The following is a 23,269-nucleotide window of genomic DNA, read 5'->3' as shown; positions in this document are numbered from 1 at the left end:
CATCCCACCCACCCTTTATGTAATCATATACCACGGGATCAGCTTGAGCAACCGTACGCTTTAAAAGTGGGAGAAAATTGAGCAGACGTCCTCCTTTCGCTCATCTACCAGAAGGGAAACGACCTTTTGTGCAGTATAAACAGATTGCTTTGAAAAGGTAAGAAACTTTGCATTTGAATGCATGCATATTTTTGATGCATGCACTACTTTTAGAATTATGTGTTTGATGCATGAAATGCATGGATTTAACGTTGCATTCGCATTATTTATGAAGTGTACTTTCATTGACCCGTAATGGGGCGTTTCCTCATAGCTGAACCCACCGAGCTGCAGAACAGAAGCAGGCTCTGTTCGAAATCTGTGTATGCATAAAACTTTAAATTTGCACAATTTCACATCGTCGAGTAATAGTGGAATTAGTCTTGCATGCGTTTTCTAAACGTTAAGTTCTTTCATACAAAAAATGTTTGGCTAACAAGTATTGATATTGACTTTGTATTGAATAGGTTCCCGTCAAAAACACCATGGCTCAGCAACCGCTTCTGTCGCTGCCCGAGTTCCAGAGCGTCTCCACGGGCACTTTGGTGGTGAAGGAGCCGCTGAATTTCTGGGGAGGAGCGAGAGTGAAGCCGAGGGACACAAAGAACTCCGAGCCAGTATACGAGCCAGCAACTGGTAGGATTGTTTACTTCTTTGGCTAGCTAGCCTCTCGTGTGTATTTCCGTTTCGACAGTATATCTACAGCTTGATAATAACACAACAGTAATACAAATGACTGTTTTATGAAATTCGTAAACAAAGCATGAACGTGGCAAGGTATGAGCAAACCAAAATTAATAACAATGAACTTGTACAAATGAAGCCATAAACAAACACCCACACCAGTAGGGGTCAGTATAAGGCGCAAAGTTACTTCTGCTGCTTGCTGTTTTTAGCAGATGAGAGTACTCAAGTGTGTGGCAAGATTTTGCTTTGTTTTGTACATAACCTATGTTGCAAAGCATGTACAATATTGTCTTTTTTCTATCACATGTCCTGTCCTGTAACGGGGGCATCAAACTCAGTTCCTGGAGGGCAGCAGCACTGAACAGTTTAGCTCCAGCCCTGCTCCAATACATATAACTGTAGATTACAAACAAGCCTGAAGGACTCCATTTGTTTGATCAGCTGTGTTTAATTATGGTTGGAACTAATCTGTGCAGAGCTGCGGCCCTTCAGGAACTGAGTTTGACACCCCTGTCCTATCAAATGCTTATAATTTTTCTGAATAACCACTTGTAATTTCAGCATTCAATAAAATACATGTATTTTAAGTAACACATTAAAAAAACTGAACAATACTTCCATAGAAAACAAACAGATTACTAAAATTGCGAAATAACAAGGACTAAATTCAACATATAGTGAAGAGTATGCTGAGTGGGACACTGGTTTCCTCTCCTTTAGTCATGATAATTCAGTGTCCTAGTTTTACAGCCTATGCATTGAGTTATTGATTTACTATGATTACCCTGAAGTTTGTTGCCTCACACCGCAATAGTCAAATACAGAAAAGCAGTACTTTGAAACTATTGTGTCAAGTTTGAACATAAAAAAACCTCAACATCTCTGCTCTGGTAATCCCTGCCTCTCTGTAACATGTTCAATGTACATATCACCCTCTGTTCTCTCAGGTCGTGTGCTGTGTGATATGATTCCTTGTGGAGAAGAGGAGGTAGATCAGGCTATTAAAAGTGCTCATTCTGCATACCTAAAATGGAGTCAATTATCAGGAATGGAGAGGTCCCGAATCATGCTGGAGGCTGCCAGAATTATCAGGGTAAAAGCATATAATACTGCTGCAAAACATGATCCCGTGAAAAGCATAGCCAATACAGTGCAAGGCACTGACTAATGGTTTAGCTTCTCAATGTCCCCAATGTATCACCAGGAGCCATAGGTGTTATTAATTGTGTTTAATAATATTACTATTATTTATTTGGACACTAAAAAGTGCTTTAGCTTTTCATTTGCCATTTATTAATCACCTAAGACTGCTGTTTCAATTAAAATATTTCTCTAATGAAGGAAAAAGTCACATTTAAGATGGCCTGAAGGTGAGGGGGGAGCTACATAGCACTGTACATTTGATTTAATTAATATATTGCTGTAAACCAGGGGTTCTCAAACTTTTCAGCCCGGGACCGGGGTCTAGCAAGCATATAATTTTTAAAAAATTATTATTTAATATTAACCTCACCTAATGAGACTGACGGGCACAAGTCTTTTCTTGGTTTAATTTTGAAGACTGCCACTTAAAGATTATCCTCTATGTTCAGTCGTGGCCTGTATTTGGTTTAATACCAATGTACATGAGTGCTGTAAAGGTGTCAGAAAGTTTAGCTAGTCCCGTAAAATCAATCTGGTGCAACTGTCGTTAATCTAATGTAAAAACCCTAGGGGTTGCAATCCAATGCAGAAAAACAAAAACCAAAGACTGATGGCTTTTTGTTTGAATATTGTATTTTTATGTAACTGTTTTTATCTTCGGTAGGTTATGAATAAACAATGTTAATTTTAAAAGTTTATTCAAATTTATTAGATTCTTAGAATTCACCAAACGACCCCCTCTCATTGTCCCGCGACCCCCCCTGGGTGGCCTCAACCCCCACTTTGAGAACCACTGCTTTAAACCAAACTTTAACTTGGTTTGGATCGTTCACTGCTTGTAAATATTAAACCAACACTACTTCTAAAACCCGATTGAAATAAACAGTTGAATAGCCACGGCTGCTGTAAAAAATGGCATTGCTTTCTATATCAGTTGGATTTTATGTATTTGTGTTAAGAGAGTACAGGGAGAAAAAGTGTAATTCTGTTTATCTCTCCCTTTTCCTCGCCCTTCACTTGTTTAAAACCCATTTGAGATTTCTTCTGTAGAACACAAATTATGTGTGTATTTAACAGATGAACATGCTGGTAGCTGGCACCCATAAATGTCCATAGTAGCTTTTTTTCCATACTTTAGAAGTTGATAGGTTCCAGCATTCTTCTAAATATGTTATTCTGTGTTCAAAAGAAGAAACTCAAAGGTTTAAAACCACATGAGGGAGAGTAAATGAGGTGATTTTATTATTTTTCGGGTGAGCAATCCTTTTAACCAAACACCTCTCACAAACAGGAGCGGAGAAATGCAATTGCAAAAGCAGAAGTGGCCAACAATGGCAAATCCATCACTGAGGCTGAGGTGGATATTGATGTTGCTTGGCAGTGCATTGAATACTATGCTGGCATTGCCCCCACACTGTCAGGTAGGTCCACTTGACAAGATGTGTAACATTCTCCAAAAATGTTCCATTTGGAAAACTTAATGTATCATGTCTAAGAACTGTCTTTTTAACTCAGGTCAGCATATACAGCTTCCAGGAGGATCTTTTGCCTACACCAGAAGAGAGCCTTTGGGAGTGTGTGTTGGCATCGGTGCTTGGAACTACCCATTCCAGATCGCTGCCTGGAAATCAGCTCCAGCATTGGCCTGCGGTATTGGAGGATTACTTTATGTGTTTTTAATTTGTGGAGTTTGCACAGATGTGGACTTTTTGACCAAAACTGTTAACTCCTTATACATGTAATCTGAGATATATCTGGGAGTAATCTTGATGGTCATTTTTCTGAGCCTGATAACAAATCAAACCCATATATCAACCAAAAAATTGTCAATATAAACAATAATTAGCATTTATCTGTCAATACAAATATGGCTTCCAATTTATGGCATCACAAATTTTTATACATTCAATCCCTTTTTTAAAGTGTTGTCCTGTCATTTCCATGTTTCCCAATAACTGTTATGATGATCCCCCTCTCTTAGGTAATGCCATGGTGTTTAAACCGTCTCCCATGACCCCGGTGACTGCAGTCATGTTGGCAGAGATCTACAAAGAGGCAGGTGTCCCAGATGGACTTTTTAATGTGGTACAAGGAGGAGCTGAAACGGGAAGCCTGCTGTGTCACCATCCCATGGTGGCTAAAGTGTCCTTCACTGGTAGTGTTCCCACTGGAAAGAAGGTATTTCATGCAAACCATTAACAAAGAGATATTAGCAGTGATAATAAAATATTTGTTAATGTCCTTGCTGTAATTAAGTATTTCCCAGCTGTTAAGCTGAAGGCTCCACTGTTGTCCATACAGTGCGCAAAGTTTCATGTTTGTGCTATAATTATGACAGTCAATTTTTTTGTTGATGTATTTTATTGCATTAACATGATCTATTAATTTAATACATTTAATTTATTACCTAGATTTTTTTTCAGAAATTATATTTCATATTTGGGGTGGGGTGGGGGGGGATTCAATGATTGATTGAAATGTTTTGTTTTTAGCTGTCAGTTTAGATTCTAGATAGATTATTTTAATATAGCTCTGATAAATATTTAATACACCAATTTAAAGTTACTATGGGTTTTCTGGATTTGCCATTAATGAGAATATAAGAAAACATTTGTTTTATTTTATAGACATCTTCAAATTTTCTCGATAAGAACAATATAATGCTTATTTGCAGAAAATATACATTTAGATCAATCAAAAATTTTCAGACCTTTTAATAATAATGAAAAGATATGTCTAGATGTACAAATACGCACACAAACATATGCATATTAATTTGACAAAATACAAACACATTTTACCACCAATATTTAAGGTCTGTCTTTTCCCCCCCACTATTTTTGATGTGGTTTTCCTATTAAGGTTATGGAAATGGCTGCTAAAAGTGTGAAGCAGGTGACTCTGGAGCTTGGAGGAAAGTCACCGCTGATCATCTTTAAGGATTGTGAGCTGGAGAATGCTATCAAAGGAGCCCTTATGGCCAACTTCCTCACCCAGGGAGAGGTGTGTAGAACTTTTATTTATTATTTTTGCCATTTATTTCTATCTTTATATGTAGGTTATTGTAGGTGCATTAACTCTAACTGGTTTCTACTGAATCTTTTGGGACTCGCAAACCCACAATCCTAATGTTTCAGTAGGCTGTCAGGCCCACATTTGCATCTAATTGAGTGTAGTAGCACACTATACGATTAAAGGATGAAGGTTACCCAGCATTAATATAGCAGCAGAGCATCTGTCTATAAAGATATCACCATAAGACAGTACTGTAACTGTGCTGCATCTTTTCCAGGTGTGCTGCAATGGAACAAGGGTGTTTGTGCAGAGGGAGATCATGCCAAAGTTTTTGGAGGAAGTTGTGAAGAGGACCAAGGCCATCTCTGTGGGAGATCCTCTGTGTGAAGGAACACGCATGGGTGCTCTGATCAGCAAACCACACATGGAAAAAGTGCTGGGCTTCATCAAGCAAGCTAAAGAGCAGGTACTGTAGTGCAGTTTATAGAAATGTATAGTTCATCATTTTGTCAAACCTGCTCATTCATACTCCACTGCATGCGTACATTGAAAAGCCAACAGATGGAGCGTATCTTGTTATCTTATCTGAATGTCAATGCTAAATATTCTGATAAACAGCAGACATTTTTACAGATCATTTTCTAATCTGTTCAAGTTTGTTTCTTCACCTTAAAATTAAATCAGCAACCAGTAGATGGCAACCAACTACTTTAAATTACTACCATCAACAATATCTTTAAAAAACTGGTCTTGTGTATTGATGTTTCATGCTTATTTTCACTGTTCAAGTATTGATGTAGTTTTAAATTATCACTGTTGTTTTAGGGTGGAAAGGTTTTATGTGGAGGAGAACGATTTGTCCCCAATGATCCCAAACTGAAAGACGGATACTTTGTGTCTCCATGTGTGCTGGGTGAGAGAGCCGTATTATTAGCATCCTCTTCATATTGCAGTTCGTGTCAATGTTTCTTATTTTAACAAGTAGTAATAATAACAGTAAACGCATAATTACAACAATAAAAAGCACATTTAGGTAAATATGATAACCACGTAGTAAGAAATTACAATAACACGAACATCCTAAAATAAAGTGTTGGCATGGTTTACATTTTTTCTTTAAAAAAAAAAAAAAAAAAAAAAATATATATATATATATATATATATATATATATATATATATATATATATATATATATATATATATATATATATATATATATATATATATATATATATATATATATATTTTTTTTTTTTTTTTTCACCATTATAGCTTGACTGCGAGTCATCTTTTCCTTATCTGTGATCTGACTTTGACTGTAATGCACACAGATAACTGCAGAGATGATATGACCTGTGTGAAGGAGGAGATCTTTGGCCCTGTGATGTCTGTTCTGCCCTTTGACACTGAAGAGGAAGTTCTTCAGAGAGCCAACAACACAACCTTTGGCTTGGCGTCTGGAGTCTTCACCAGGTGACTAAACTATAAACTATTTTTTGCCTAAGTTTATCTGTGATATGTCACGGCTTGCTTTTTATTTATTTTGTGCCATTCTCTGATATTTACTTATAATGTAGTCAAGCTTTTTACATAAAAGAAACAATAGTTTAAAAGTATTTCTGTCCTGATTCTTAATGAAACTGCATTAGATTGAAGGCAACAAAGGTCAAATCAAAGGACAATTTTGTTACTAATGCAGCCTGAATCTTCATTAAAAATAAAGCAATATCATACAAAGTAATTCTGGAATCAGTAAGAAAGGAATGAGAAGTAAGAAGGGAATGAAACATGTCACTGTACATCATCTTGTCTTTTAAAGTCTCCTCCATAGACCTGTTTTTATCTGCAGAGCTAAACAGGCAGCCATGTAGAAGTAGGCATTGATTATAATGTAATAAAGTACTCATTGTCTGACCATTGTGTATTATGCCGTACTCACACTATGATTAGTTGCCTCGAACCGGGCCAAAGCACGCTTTTCCCCCTCCCGTCTCCCCCGACAGCCCGCACTCGCACTATAATCGGGCCTGGGCGCAGTTACGTCATCGATACTGCGCTGTTCAGTAAGCGCTCTCGCTCAGCACAGTGGAGAGTTCTCTAGTTATATCGTTTCAGTCGTTTGATATGCAGTGATATTCAGTAAAATATTTCGCCAAACAGTCCTTAGGGATGCAGTGACACGCAGTCAGGTATTTCGCCGAACTGATTCACCACTTTTGACGCTAATAAAGAATCATAAAGCCCTCGTGCTGCAGGAATGAGGAGGTCTGCTGAAGGTGCGCAGCTGTCGTGCAGTGAGGGGTTTGCGTCTTTAATAATCTAGGGTAGTTGCGTTAATTGAACAGTAAGATTGATTAATTAATCCATTTGAAATAGTCCCTTAAAGTCAAGTCTTGCTTTCAGTTTTGGTTTTTACCCATGGTAACTTTATTGTAATAAACACTCAATATATGTATATATTTTGCTGCTTGTTTAACCTACTTGAGTAAAATGAGCTTAAACAACACGATTCTTGGGATTTTTTTTCTGGGATAACTTCATTGTTTTATGTTTAATCCACTTAAATGTGTTCTCTTAAATGATTTGTGTTGGGACAACCTGAATGAATTGTGTGGAACCCTGCATTTTGTACAGTGCAGTTTGGTGTATTTACCCACAGCCCTTTATCAAATTTGGCTTTTGTCCCTTTATAACAAAATGTTTGGGCACTTGTAGGCTGACAATCTTCACTGTACCTTTTCAAATTGCATAATGAGGCACTAAAAAATGTGTTTTTATTTTTATTAGGGATATTGCACGTGCCCACAGAGTTGCTGCGAACCTTCAAGCAGGAACCTGCTACATCAACAACTACAATGTCGGGCCTGTGGAAGTTCCTTTTGGAGGCTACAAGATGTCAGGTACTCCAAACATATTGTTCGTATTATATTGATGTCAACACTTTGACCATTACTGATGCTGTGATCTGCTAATAATGGTAAAACCGTATATATTCTGCCAAATCTGCTGGCTAATGCTAGAGAGAGCTAATGTATTGCAGCATCTTTGCATCTAATGTAATGCATCTCTTTTCGTTTAGGTTTTGGAAGGGAGAACGGTACTGTGACCATTGAATATTACTCTCAGCTCAAGACTGTTGTGGTGGAGATGGGAGACGTGGAGAGCCTGTTTTAAGCTATTGTTAGGTTAACCACCAGCACTCCGGACCGCAATGTGATTTTTCCCAGTTTTCAGATCTGTAGCTCTGGCTTTGCAATAGAAGTCAATTAGTAGAAGACTAGCTAAGTGCTGTACTGCTTTGACAGTCTATATTTATGTCACTCATTTCCATTGGGCCTCAATGTGTGAGAACGCTTGAAGTTACTTAACTAACCAAAGTATTTTTCCAGATCCGTTAAACATGTGAATTTTGATGTACTAATAGTTCAATCAAAAGCAAGTGCCTTTGGATATGTTTCTACTATACAAGTTTATTACATTCCAAGACTTGTTGTTTCACCGCTGCACCATGAAGAATTTGTATTACACTGGTGGTTTACAAGTTTCAATTTGAAATAAATATACCTTGGCTTTCAAGAGTAATAAATAATTGTGTTTTTGTCTTTTTATTTTTTTAAATTTTTTTTTCAATTCAATTAAATTTTTTTTCAATTCAGATTGATGTATTGTCTTTGGTTTTACCAGTTCCTGATGCTTGTCATTACAGACAATGATATATGGCATTTTTGAAAACAATATAAATACATTAGATGTTTTGGTTGTTTTTCAGCTAATTGTTTTAAACTAGTAGAAATAAACATGTTAAATTCCTGTATCATTTTTGCATAGGCTTCAGAAATTAAGTGCAAGTGTGAATATTCATTCTAGTCTAAATCTTAATGACATTTATAAAGTTGTCTGTGTTTGATGACAGAAGAAGAGGTTGTTTATCAGGAAAGCGAAAATAAATTATAGGAAAATTTACATATCTTAGGTTATGATGAACTAAATTAAGCCTAGACGAGACTGCAGCGATTATAGTCCTTCATTGTTTTCTTTTTTTTATGATGCAGCAGAGGCTCAATAAATGGTTTAATTTTTTAATTTTTAATTTTCCAATAATGGTTTAATCTATTTAATGTAAGGTTTTGATTGGTTCTTAAGCGTAAACCATTTGTTACAGAAAATTATACAGTCCTTTTTGAAAATAATTATAATTATCGTTGTTATTATTATTAATGACATATTAATTAGAGTAACATTTAAGACAAGCCGGTGGCACTTCAAAACCCGCCCACTACCTCCAGCGAGGAGGAGCTGGAGCTCCAGCTGTGGAGTAGTAGTAAGTACGGCTTTGGAGCTCTGGGCCACCAGTGCTGCTTCCACTCCAGTCAAACTCCTGCACCTCAACGCAATACATAGGTAAGTAAATTTAACGCTTAAGCAGAACTTGAGTTACACACACACCCATGCAACGAAGAACGCCTTTTTGTGCGATTATGGTTTAGTCCCTGTGGCAAGTTTCGCAGGTTAATTATGGTGCGCTGCAAAATAGACTAGTTTGAACAACTGGAAAGAGCTGACATTTTTGAAAAAGATTATGAATTGTTCGCTACATATTGTTTTTTTTAACAAATAGTACGTAGGCCTACTCTTTCTGAGGCAGCAGTTTTGATGAGTTTGACTGTTTTGAAAAAGGGTTTGCTAACTAAAGTTAGAGACTGTAATTAACAGACTTTTCCACTGATTACTTAAAATATTTTTGTAATTTAATTAAAATTACGGTTTCATGAAATACTTGTGATTTATACAAAATGTTTGAATTTTGTACAAGAATCTTCAAAGAAGCAAAGTAATATTTATTTTGCTGAACAGAAGAGGAACATTTCTCATCTGAAATAAGTATTAAGACTAAGTTCATGACAATATAAGCTACTTAGTAAGTTTAGATTTGTCCAAAATTTGAACACTGAAGAAGCTATGTAATGTTTATTAAAAAAAAAAAATTCGTAGTTTTTTTGACCTTCTGGCATAATGATTAACAAACTTTGCTGCGTACCCGTACTATGGCTGCAGGTTCAATGATTCAGCAGTGCTGTTACCTACTGAACGCAGAACATATGGGCCATGAGACTGCTTTAGACTTGGTGCAGTGCAATCTATCTAAGCTGCATCCAATACTTTTTAATGTGCTCACCTAACCCCAACCCAAACCCTACCTGTCACAGTGAAGTCACTAGCTTCATCTGAGTGCATTGTGTCTGACATTGCATTGCTGAGTGATGCAATCTCAGCTTGCATCATAAAGGCTGCATCCAGATACTATTGGACTGCCTGGGGTGTGAAACTGTCTTGCTCCAGCTCTGCAGCCTCCCCCCACTCATCAGAGGGAGTGTCAGGCACATCGATAAACTAGTTTGACTGGTTCACTGAGAAGAATCGGTTAAATAGAATGATTTGTTCTCAAGTCATCAAGAGAATGCACGTTTATGGATATATTCTTTTTAATGATTGACATTTTATAAAGTTTTATCACAAATAAATTGGTTAATCAACATGTCTCTTCCACCAGAAACCTCTTTCCAACATCGCTTTTGTCTATCCTAGTTTGATGTGACTTCTTGAAATCTCATCCTGATAAATTAAATGATGGATTTAAATGTAAAATCTATATTTTTAAGCCTGTTGTTTTACATCATTGACATTTTAAGCTAGTTTATAAAAAAATTTGGTCTTCAAATGCCCATTAAGTAGATTGAGATCGAGGAAAGCCCCGTCATCCTCCACCTACCCATAGCTCAGATGTTAGAGGTAGAATATGATTGATATTAGATATGATGTGGGCACATTGGCTTAAGATGAGACCTGAAGATTGCCAGAACACAGACTCAGACTCAAAACACTGCTTTAGAAATACACATCAAAAGAGGAGTTGCAATGCCTGACGGCACTGGAGATTGATTTGCCTTTATTTGAAGACAGCAATGTGCCCTAACAGTAGAATATACAGTGACTGAAACATATCACATTAGCAGATAGATATGCTTTTGCACTTGCTGTTGATTTGTTTGGACTAGATGCAGCAATGGAATAAAAAAATTCTCAGCATGAGAGTCAAGGAGATGAATTTGATGAGCACAGCTGACTGGGATGTATTGTCAGTAACCAACTGGCATTTTAAAATGTAACTTGAGTCTAACCTGGTTAAAATGGCAGTGATGTAAAACAAGTCCCTAAAGAATATAAATATCATAAATCAATCATTTAATTCCCCATAATCATGGTTATTTGAGAACTTTTTGCTCTACTACCAGTAGGGGAATGGACTTCTGTGCAGTATAAACAGCTTGCATTGAAAAGGTAAGAAACCTGCATTTGAGTGACTGTTTAGTGCAGTGGTGCTCAACCCTGTTCCTGGAGATCGACCTTCCTGCAAAGTTCAGCTCCAACCCTGATCAAACACACCTGAACCAATTAATTAGGACCTGAACAGCACTTGATAATTACAGGCAGGTGTATTTGATATGGGTTGCAACTGAAATCTGCTGGGAGGTCGATCTCCAGGAACAGGGTTGGTCTGGTTTAGTGCATGCATTACTTTTAGTATTGTTGTTTTGCTCAAAAAAGCATAAAATAAATCAGTCACTGTTACATTATTCATGAAGTGTACTTCATTGTTCTAAAATGCGGCATTTCCTCATAGCGGCGCTGATGATTTGCCTAATTATTTCACATGGTCAGCTTAAAGTGGAATTACTTCTGCAAGTATTTTGTATAAGTGAAAGTGAACACAAATATTTGGCTAACAAATATTAACTTTGACTGTGTATTTAATTGGTTCCTGTCAAGTTTACCATGGCTCAGCAACCGCTTCTGTCGCTGCCCGAGTTCCAGAGCATCTCCACAGGCACTTTGGTGGTGAAGGAACCACTAAATTTCTGGGCAGGAGCAAGAGTGAAGCCGAGTAACACGAAAAACTCCAAGCCAGTATACGAGCCTGCAACTGGTAGGATTGTTTTCTACTGTAATTAATTACTTTAATTTCTTTCTTGTGAATTTTGACCATGTAATAACAATAATAAAAATGTTTATGTAATATGTAAACAAAGCATGAGCATGGTATAAGAAAACCAAAAAATACAACAATGACAATATTGTAGAAAATAGAGCTAAAGCATAACAGAGCATAAGTCAACACAACACAACAAATACCCATATAGTTAGATGTTTAAACAAACATCCAGGCCAATAGGTGTCAGTAAAGAGCCATATTTACTTCTGCTGCTTATTTTTCCATTTTATGCTAAAAATGAGGAAATGAATATATAAATTAATACTTTTAGGTAGTTTTTTTTTTCCGAAAAGCACAATTTTCAAATACATTTTATCATGTCTTGAAAGCTTCAGACTACTTTTTTTTTTTTTTTTACAGATGTCACAATGCATGCTCTAACTTTACAGGCATTGAGGTATTGATTTACTATAATTGCCCTGAAGTTTGTTGTCTCACATTGTAATAGTCAATTACAGAAAGCAGTACTTTAACACTATTGTGTCAAGGGTAAACAAAAAAATCCTTAATATTTGTGCTTATGTACACACAGCCCTCCCTCTCTGTAATGTGTTCAAAGTCACCTTATTTTCTACTCTCAGGTCGTGTGCTGTGTGATATGATTCCCTGTGGAGAGGAGGAGGTAGATCAGGCTATTAAAAGTGCTCATTCTACATACCTAAAATGGAGTCAATTATCAGGAATGGAGAGGTCCCGAATCATGCTGGAGGCTGCCAGAATTATCAGGGTAAAAGCATATAATGCGGATTGTTTGTTCGATCATTTGTTCACTCATTCAGTGCTTAAAAAAGAAAACTTTGTTGTGTAGTTTGTTTGGTTCATTGCATGTAAATAATAAACCAACACTTATTTTAAAACCTCATGGTTAATAAACATTAGAATAACCAAGGCAGCTGTAAAAAATGGGGCAGAGATGCTATTACATTCTACATCATCTGTTCGCTTCTGTCAATATGTCAAATTAAACTGTCTTATTATTAAACTAAACCAATAAACCAACATCTCACTTACAGGAGCGCAGGGATGCAATCGCAAAAACCGATGTGGCCAACAATGGCACGTCCATTACGGAGGCTAAGGTGGATATCGACCTTGCTTGGAAGTGTATTGAGTACTATGCTGGCATTGCCCCCACACTGTCAGGTAGTAGTAGACACTCGGTGACCAATTTATTAATCTCCAAAATCTTAAAAAAAAATACTTGATAAATGATGTCTAAAATGATCTTTTTATACTCGGGTCAGCATATACAGCTTCCAGGAGGATCTTTTGCCTACACCAGAAGAGAGCCTTTGGGAGTGTGCGTTGGCATTGGTGCTTGGAATTACCCATTCCAGATTGCTGCTTGGAAATCAGCTCCAGCTATAGCCTGTGGTATTGGAGGATTGCTTTATGTGTTTGTAAATTGTGAAGTTTGCACAGTTGTGGACTTTTTAAACAAAACAGACTACAGTTAACTCCTTATATGTGTAATCTGATATATAAAACTTGATAGAATTTTTTTTTTTGCCCCAAACAAAATTCAAAAAGGCAAAATTCTCAATTACTATCATGACTCAACTGGAAAAATAGTAATTTATCATCAGAGACTTTACTTAAGTTAAGCATTTATTGGCCAGTGCTAATATGAGCACCAATTTATCATGCAGCACTGATTTTTATTCATACAATCCCTTTTTAAAGTGGTCCCTTTTAGTTTCCATGTTCCCCCATAACTGTTATGATGATCTCCCTCTCTTAGGTAATGCCATGGTGTTTAAACCGTCTCCCATGACCCCGGTGACTGCAGTCATGTTGGCAGAGATCTACAAAGAGGCAGGTGTCCCAGATGGACTTTTTAATGTGGTACAAGGGGGACCCGAAACAGGAAGCCTGCTGTGTCACCATCCCATGGTGGCTAAAGTGTCCCTCACTGGTGGTGTTCCTACTGGAAAGAAGGTATTTTATGAAAAAAAAAAAAAAGAGAGAATATGTAGCTAGCATTAATAAATAATTTGTTCCTCGTCCTCACTAGGGATGGGTACTGAGAACCAGTATTTTTTTTTGAACCAGTACTTAATTGGGTCAATACCAGAATACCAATCAGGTCAAAAAGTACTGTTAATGATACTCGCATGTGTCTCCATATTAGAGTTGGAAGATTCCCCAATTTGCTCCTATTGCTTAACAATGTGATGCGTTGGTTTTAAAAAAGTTTGCATTGGATACATGTTGGTATTTAAATTGCAAAAAAAAAAGAGTACTTAAAATTTATTATGTATTCTTACAATTATAATAGGTCTATTTAAAATATTTTCTGTTTTCAAAACTTAAATTATGAAAAATTAATGTGTGTAAACACATACACATACAAATAAATGGCAATTTTGCCACCAATATTAGATGGTAAATGAATTAACATTAGGTGAGGCAGTAGCGCAGTAGGTAGTGCTGTCGCCTCACAGCAAGAAGGTCGCTGGGTCCCTGGTTTGAACCTCGGCTCAGTTGGTGTTTCTGTGTGGAGTTTGCATGTTCTCCCTGCGTTCGTGTGGGTTTCCTCTAGGTGCTCTGGTTTCCCCCACAGTCCAAAGACATGCGGTACAGGTGAATAGGGTAGGCTAAATTGTCCGTAGTGTATGAGTGTGTGTGTGAATGTGTGTGTGTGGATGTTTCCCAGAGATGGGTTGCGGCTGGAAGAGCATCCGCTGTGTAAAAACTTGCTGGATAAGTTGGCGGTTCATTCCGCTGTGGCGACCCCGGATTAATAAAGGGACTAAGCCGACAAGAAAATGAATTAATGAATACTATATAAGGTCTTAGGGTGGTAGGGTGGCTCAGTGGTTAGCACTGTCTCCTTACAGCAAGTAGGTCACTGTTTCGAGTCCTAGGCCAGTTGTCATTTCTGTGTGTTTGCATGTTCTCCCAGTGTTTGTGTGGGTTTCCTCCGGGTGCTCCGGTTTTCCCCACAGTCCAAAGACATGTGCTAACATTGAACTGGATAAACTAAATTGGACTTAGTGTAAATGTGTGTATAAATGTGAGGGTATATGGGTGTTTCCCAGTACTTCTGACAAATCAGAGACTAAACAGAAGAAAAATGAATTAAAGTTCTGTAATTTCTGTAGTGTGTGAGACGTGATGTTGATGTTGTCTTCATATCAAGGTTTTGGAAATGGCAGCTAAAGGTGTAAAGCAGGTGACTCTGGAGCTTGGAGGAAAGTCACCGCTGATCATCTTTAAGGACTGTGAGCTGGAGAACGCCATCAAAGGAGCTCTCATGGCCAACTTCCTCACCAAGGGAGAGGTGTTTACTGTCAGAAATTCATATCAATTATTGTAGGTGAATTAATCTGAATTCTCACTCTTTTCCGACTCAAAAACCCACAATCCTAATGTTTCAAGAGGCCACCAGGCCCTAATTTACATCTAATCTAGTGCAGCACAAACTAGCACTTTAATGCATGCAAATTTGTGCACATTTAAAAAAAAGCACAGCTTTATTTTTTTGCAAAGGATGAATGTTACCCAGCATTAATATAGCAGCAGAGCATCTGTCTATAAAGATATCACCATAAGACAGTACTGTAACTGTGCTGGATCTTTTCCAGGTGTGCTGCAATGGAACAAGGGTGTTTGTGCAGAGGGAGATCATGCCAAAGTTTTTGGAGGAAGTTGTGAAGAGGACCAAGGCCATCTCTGTGGGAGATCCTCTGTGTGAAGGAACACGCATGGGTGCTCTGATCAGCAAACCACACATGGAAAAAGTGCTGGGCTTCATCAAGCAAGCTAAAGAGCAGGTACTGTAGTGCAGTTTATAGAAATACACAAGCATTTAGTTAACCCTGCTCATCTATACTCCACTGCATGCTTGTTCATTTTTTTATTTGAAACACCAACAGTCAACAAGTGGAGCTTATCATTTACCTGAAAGTCAAAGCTAACTATTCTGATGAAAACAGCAGGTGTGTTAAGACCATTTAAACCTGTCTGTTCATTCATTCCTTTTCCTTCAGCTTAGTCCCTTATTTATCAGGGGTCGGCAGCTATTCCAGCATATGTTTTACACAGCAGATGCCTGGCAACAACCCAGTACTGGGAAACATGCAAACCTTCTTGCTGTGAGGCAACAGTGCTAACCACTGAGCCACTGTGCTGACCTTTCTGTACGTTTACATCTTAAAATTCAATCAGCAACCAGTAGATGGCAACCAACTACTTTAAATTACTACCATCAACAGAATCTTAAAAAACTGGTCATGTGTCTTGTTTCATGCTTATTTTCACTGTTAAAATACTGTTGATGTAGCTTTTAAAAAGCATCATTGTTGTTTTAGGGTGCAAAGGTTTTATGTGGAGGAGAACAATTTGTCCCCAATGATCCCAAACTGAAAGACGGATACTTTGTGTCTCCATGTGTGCTGGGTAAGAGAGAGCCGTATTATTAGCATTCTCTTCATATTGCAGTTTGATTAACACTATTTTACTGTGTCTGTTTCATATTTTATTGTAACAATAACAGTAGATGGATAAGGGTGCATCTCAATCAGTCACTAGTTGTCTCAATCACAAAATTCTTCCAGTGCACTGAAACGTTTGCACAATATAAAAATTAAAACATAGTAAGAACAGGTTTTGAACAAAAATGAACTGTGCATTACAATGAAATAAGGAGTTCTTCAAATAAGTCTTAAAAACAACCACCATAATAACTTGATTATGAGTCCTGTTTTCTTTATCTGTGCTCTTACTGGCTGTAATGCACACAGATAACTGCAGAGATGATATGACCTGTGTGAAGGAGGAGATCTTTGGCCCTGTGATGTCTGTTCTGCCCTTTGACACTGAAGAGGAAGTTCTTCAGAGAGCCAACAACACAACCTTTGGCTTGGCGTCTGGAGTCTTCACCAGGTGACTAAACCATATATTTATGGCTATATATTTTGCTTTAACGATAATCTGGGTCATAAACTGATTTTGCATAGTTTGTACTATTCTGTGATGTTCGCTTATAATGTAATCAAGATTTTATCTTCAAAGAAACAACATTATTTGGGAGTCATAGGCTATTTTAATATTAATAGGCTGTCTGTTGGTGAAACTGCTGTACAATGAGGCCTTCTTAATGCAGTCTGGAATGCAGTGGAAGTTCATCCACCTTTTTCCAATTTTGAGATTAGATAGAAGAGAATTAAATTTGGCACTGCACAGCATCTTTTTGTGTTTATAGTCTCTTTGCATGTTTTTGGTTTTCTTGATTTTTTTTGGTGGAGCTAAACAGACGATGATTTAGGACGGTGATGTAGGAGAAGGCATTGACTTTCTTCTGTGGAGGAAGAGGAACTATTGTAAAAAAAAAAAAGTAAAAAGAGACTTGTCCCACAACATGTCATCTTGGCAGACTTATCTTCAATATACACTCACCAGCCACTTTATTAGGTACACTTTACTAATATGAGGTTGGACCCCCTTTTGCCTTCAAAACTGCCTTAATCCATTGTGGTACAGATTCAACAAGGTACTGGAAATATTCCTCATAGATTTATCAGCTGCACATCCATTATGCGAATCTCCCGTTTCGCCACATCCCAAAGGTGCTCTATTGGATTGAGTCTGGTGACTGTGGAGGCCATTTGAGTACAGTGAACCCATTGTTATGTTCAAGAAATCAATCTGAGATGATTTGCGCTTTATGACACGGCAAATGCTGCTGGAAGTGGCCTTCAGAAGATGGGTACACTATGGTCATAAAGGGATGGACATGGTCAGTACCAATACTCAAGTAGGCTGTGGCGTTGACATGATGCCCAATTGGTAGTAATGAGCCCAAAGTGTGCCAAAAAATATCCCCCACACCATTACACCACCATCACCAGCCTAAACTGTTAATACGAGACAAGATGGATCCATGTTTTCATGTTGTTAATGCCAAATTCTGACCTTACCATCCAAATGTTGCAGCAGAAATCGAGATTCATCAGACCAGACAACATTTTTCCAATCTTCTATTGTTCAATTTTGGTGAGCCTGTGTGAATTGTAGCCTCAGTTTCCTGTTCTTAGCTGAATTGTAGCCTCAGTTTCCTGTTCTTAGCTGACAGTGGTGGCACTCAGTTTTGTCTTCTGCTGCTGTAGCCCATCCGCCTCAAGTGTTGTACATTCAGAGATGCTCTTCTGCACACCTCGGTTGTAACAAGTGGTTATTTGAGTTATTGTTGCCTTTCTATCAGCTCGAACCAGTCTGGCCATTCTCCTCTGACCACTGACATCAACAAGGCATTTCGTCACTTTAGAAATGTAAGGTTCTATCTAACATTTCTGTCAAAATTGAGTTATTCACATATTCTTATTAAATGACAACTTATTTACATTATAGGATGTTTGTTATAAGTTGTTTACATTTTAAGACTTAAAAAAATGTCACACACATATTGTTTGCTATGGAATGCAAAAACCTTGAAGTTCAATATCTCAAAATCATTCAGAACGCATATAGAACCTCATAACTCCAAGGTGACGATTTGCGCCTACATGCATTGAGGTGCTGCCATGTCATTGGCTGATTAAAAACTTGCTTTAATGAGCAGTTGGACAGGTGTACCTAATAAAGTGTGAGTATAAGATGTCTTTTTAGCCTAAGATGACAAATTTCTTTTTTTAGTTCATGAGTAGTTTTAAGATTATTACATAAATAAAGAAAAATGTTTAATGAAACTTCTCATTGACAACTGTCAGAAAGCATACATGCTTGTATTATCTTTGTAGGGACTTTTATATAGTTCCTACTTTTTTATACGAGGCTAATGATACGTATGTTCTTCACCTAATGTACTTTTGACCCTGTCACTTAACACTGTTCAATGTAGGGATAGTTTACAGTTTAACCCAAAGAATGACCAGTCTGGTAGATGAAGAGGAGCCGGAGTCAAAGATTCAAATAAATAAATCAAGTTTACTGAAGATAGTTTGCAGTTACATCAGCAGAAGCAAGCTTCAACACTCGCAATGAGTTCCTAGGCCGCTCTGCTCACAATCACCAATCAATAAAAATTATACTCTCACATAACGTCATTAACTGCGTCATACATATAGGTGTTCTAGCCTGATTGGTTAAAACACAGATAGACTAGGAAAATTTCCAAGTGGGGTTCGTGCGTACAATTCTGAACAATATCTAAACATAAACGTCAGACATCCACTAGACTGATTAGAGCTGACTTCAGACCTGTGAAACGGATCAACAATCAAATAAAACACACACACTTAAAGTATAATCTGTTTCTTATCCAAGGCTGAGTGTTCTCTCTGCCATCTTTATCAAAACTGGTTAAAAACCGGTATCATCTACATTCAGGCAGTTATAATATCCTTACTACACAAAGTCTATCTTGAATAAAAAGTAGAATCACTTTAAAATAATTAACCGTAAAAACAGTAAAATCACTTTTAGACATTTTAGATAGTATTAACTCATGGAAATAAGAATAGAAACAGTTGTTTCCAGTCCTCAGCCCTCAGTTCCACTCAAGTTCTCCATGACCTCTGACCTAGTTTGCTGGCTCCTGAAAATAGTTACAAAGAGACAGGCAAATCCACTCAACAATCTTATATTAAGCAATGTGTTAACTTATTCATTAATTAAAATCAATTCACAGTTAAATACTGAGAAACAGGATGATGAAAAGGATAAACGTTGGTCCACGATGAGACGGATTGGAAAGCAGAAATCCAAATCCTTCATCAAAGCACTAGAAGACTCACAATTTTCACTGAACCTTTAAAATGGTATAATTGGGGCACTTAAACATTTCCATGTGCTTTGATTTTAGGGATATTGCACGTGCCCACAGAGTCATTGCAAACCTTCAAGCAGGAATGTGCTACATCAACAATTACAATGTTTGTCCTGTGGAAGTTCCTTTTGGGGGCTACAAGATGTCAGGTACTCCAAACATATGCACATTTATCTTTACTACACATTCACCTTTTTCTAATTCTGATTAAAATCTACTTGAAAGATTTGATGGTGTGTTGAGGCATGAGACATTATCTATTCTGATGTTTACATGAACCACTTTGATTCAGATTCTTTTTGAAATGGTTGCTCTTAATCAAGAAACAGCATTAATTTGTAAGCAAACTACTGCTGGAAGGTACCATTGGCTATAAGAAAATGATGAGTTTTTGGAGGCTGTATGAGTTGTAGAGCCTGATACGTTCTTTTGAAAGGATAGCTGTTGAGTGAGTGAAACCATGCGGCTCGCTTTGCACGTATTAAGTGACCGATATTTACTACAATCATCACAGTCACGAACAGCTGTGTACGTACTATTTTGAGCTGTGGGGAATACCTTGTTGTGGAAAATCGTGCCGTAGAAAAAGAGTAATTAGTTCAAAGCATTTACATGGAATAATTTTGTTTTATTCGGTTTATAGAAAGGTTTATCTCACCAGTCTCAAACTGATTATAGTTTAATTTGGTTTGATCATTTTAATTCTGATTGAAGTATTTATCTGTCCATTTATCACTGTCTCATTAGAAGAGCTCCAAGCATGAATTGTGTTCTGTTCTGCCAAATCTGTTGGCTAATGCTGGAGAGACCGAATGTATTGTTATCTTCTTCTTTTCTTTTAGGTTTTGGGAAGGAGAATGGCGCAGTGACCATTGAGTATTACTCTCAGCTCAAGACTGTTGTGGTGGAAATGGGAGATGTGGAAAGCCTGTTTTAAGCTGTTGTCACAATAGTACCCCTCAACATGTGAGAGCACTAGAAGAGAGTTATCTGCTAATTGTTTAGCAAGTTTAAAAAAATAGTGTGAATTTTTTAAGTACTAATAGTTTTTGTCAAAAGAAAGTGTATCTGGATATGTTTCTATTTTAGAAGCACAAATGTATTACATTCCAGGACTTGATTTTTCACCACTGCACCATGATGAATTTGTATTATACTGGTGGTTTACAAGTTTCAGATTTAAATAATAGAGGCTTTCAGGATTAATAACTGACATTTTTCTCCTTTTTAAACTGGATTGATGTAACATGTCTCTGGTTTTACAGGTTCCTGTTGTTTGTCATTAGACAATGATAGGAACTGGTGTGAAAACAGGAATACATTAGATGCTTTGGATTGTTTCTCGGCTAAATATTTAAACTAGTTGAAATAAAAATTCTACTACATTGCTGTTACATATTTGCATAATGTAGGCTCTTGAAATTGGATGTGTAAATTTGACAATTCACACTGGTCTATATATTGATGCCATTTTATAGAATTTATTTTTTGTTTATTTCTGATACTGAGAAAGTGGGTTTGAAGTAAGAGAAATAAAAATAAATGGTAAAATTATATTAATTAAAATAAACCTTAAAAATACATTCCTTCCTATCATAAATGTAAATATAAAAATAAAGACACTGAAATAATTATAGTGATCATGTAGCTCAGAGAAGCATTCCAATTTCTATGAATCAACCTCGACCTCAAGGTCAATTTACTGGACATGATTTGGGAAATCTATATAGCATTTATCTAGGACGAATTGTGTGTACAGAGAGATACATGTATGAAGACTCACTTACAAAAAATCCTGCTGAAATCCTTAAGAAAAACTCCAGGATCCCACACACCACATATCTACACATTCTTACAGGACAGGATCCCATTGCATTTTGTGATCATTTTCCTGTAGGACTCTTGCAGGATTCCCACATGTTCCCTGTAGGATCTCTTGGATGTTCCCTGATTTGGGACTTTGAGGACTGATTTGCTTTGGATTAATTTATTCTTAACTGTGCACACTGCCATATTGTAAAACTATTTTAAATTAGACCACACTGCAGTTTTTTGTTAATTATTTCTTTTTTCTTCTTTATTTTTCCCCTAAAATACAGTATATTGTATGTGTTCTACTCATTGATGTGTAATTCTGAAAAATTCAATAATAAAAAAAAAAACAGGTTGGTTATTCAGCCATACCGCATCACAATATGTTAGAAACACATACATGGAGAAATGGACTGTTGTTGTTTGTTCTAAATGATAGAGCGAAATGATGTTATCTAGATGAGCTCAGACATTTTCAGTTCAGACTGAAGAGTACTCCAGTGTGAGGGGGAAAATTTCACTTAAACGTAGGGCATGGTGGCTTTTTGATGTAAGAAGGGAACATAGGTATAAAGGCACCAGACCAAGAAAAGCCTTGTAGACAAGATTCATCCAGTGGGTGTTACTTACATGAGAAGGCCACTCAGCTTTGGCAGACAGTTCACAGTGGTGAGACACTACAACAGCCTGTAACAAACCTGAGAGAGCTATGATAAACAGAGTGTAAAGGCTGAAGACATCTGGTTAAGGGATTCAACTATAAAACATCACCATAGTCCAGCAATGGTAAAAATGTTGCAGTCACCAAATGTTTATGAGCTTTAAGAGAAAAGCAGGATCAATTTCAATAGTAAAACTCAAGCATAACTCTCAATTTGCAAACCAAATTTGCTTTGTATGCTTTGAAGGAAAACTCATGATCTAGGTAAATGCCTAAATATTTATAGCTGGACACTAAATATATTGGTTCACCTTGGGAAGTAGTAATTGATGGCTGCTTCTGCAATGATATTTAGCTGTATGTTTTATTAACGTACAATGATAAATGGGATCTTTATGGGCTTCTTATGTGTAGGCTACAAAAAAATTTCAGATGGGATGTATTTAGACCAGTTGAATGGTTAAATATTTTACAGAATATGCCCCAATCCACTGCTTGTGTATACTTTATTATCCTTTGACTTGTCAGAAATAAACATTAACATTCCAGCAAAACCATGAATGTTACATCCCACAGGAGTCTTATCATTTCTGTAGGATGTTGCACAATCAGTGGACATGTTTACAAAAATCCTACAAATGCTAGCACCATAAAAATTGTGTGATACTATCCTGCAGGAGTCATACAGGATCTCTGCACATAGAGGCAAAAATCCTACAGCATTCCTGCAGGGTTTGTTTAATGTAGGGGCTTGATTCCCAGGTAGCAAAGAATTCTGGCCCAGATTTGGCAAAGATCTGGCACAGCAGGCATTCATTCGACACTGGCATACAGCATGTGAACCAAACATGGACCTGGTTTGGTAGAGGTGGTGGCACCATGGTAAAGGTGGCACACAAAATTTGGGCCAGGTGTTAATTGATATGTAGGCCATGTAAGTTTGGCCTATTTTGACCCACTGTTAATATTAGTTTTTTTATTATTATTTTCAAATAAAGTAAAAAGATTCTACCAATCAGTTCGCGTTGAGAAAAAGCACGCTCGCAGCACACCTAAAGGACTCATGGGTTTATTAATTTTATTGCAGTCGTG

General features: G+C 37.1%; 2 protein-coding genes across 9 annotated transcripts; both read left to right on the top strand.

The window, feature by feature from the left end:
* Positions 1-90: 90 nt before the first annotated feature.
* Positions 91-8,474, top strand: aldh9a1a.1 (aldehyde dehydrogenase 9 family, member A1a, tandem duplicate 1). 3 transcript variants are annotated; one of them, XM_087262571.1, is made up of 12 exons: positions 91-157; positions 507-675; positions 1,674-1,819; positions 3,161-3,290; positions 3,385-3,519; positions 3,851-4,047; positions 4,732-4,872; positions 5,162-5,350; positions 5,710-5,797; positions 6,217-6,358; positions 7,673-7,785; positions 7,965-8,474. In XM_087262571.1, the coding sequence occupies exons 2-12, from the start codon at positions 525-527 to the stop codon at positions 8,057-8,059; spliced, it is 1,527 nt and encodes a 508-aa protein (XP_087118697.1). In that variant the 5' UTR covers positions 91-157; positions 507-524; the 3' UTR covers positions 8,060-8,474.
* A 762-nt stretch (positions 8,475-9,236) lies between these two features.
* On the top strand, positions 9,237-23,167 carry aldh9a1a.2 (aldehyde dehydrogenase 9 family, member A1a, tandem duplicate 2). 6 transcript variants are annotated; one of them, NM_001126480.2, is given in 14 exon segments: positions 9,237-9,286; positions 11,179-11,224; positions 11,714-11,870; positions 12,518-12,663; positions 12,950-13,079; positions 13,176-13,310; positions 13,678-13,874; positions 15,079-15,219; positions 15,524-15,712; positions 16,250-16,337; positions 16,682-16,823; positions 19,741-19,853; positions 20,547-23,013; positions 23,046-23,167. In NM_001126480.2, coding segments are annotated over 11 exon segments (1,527 nt in total). In that variant the 5' UTR covers positions 9,237-9,286; positions 11,179-11,224; positions 11,714-11,719; the 3' UTR covers positions 20,642-23,013; positions 23,046-23,167.
* Positions 23,168-23,269: the final 102 nt, after the last annotated feature.

The sequence above is a fragment of the Danio rerio genome, chromosome 8 (assembly GCF_052040795.2).
Source record: "Danio rerio strain M-AB ecotype USA chromosome 8, GRCz13ab, whole genome shotgun sequence".
NCBI classification, from domain to species: Eukaryota; Metazoa; Chordata; class Actinopteri; order Cypriniformes; family Danionidae; genus Danio; species Danio rerio.
Note: the sequence above shows the minus strand (reverse complement) of the source record. Positions and strands in the feature narration are given on the sequence as shown.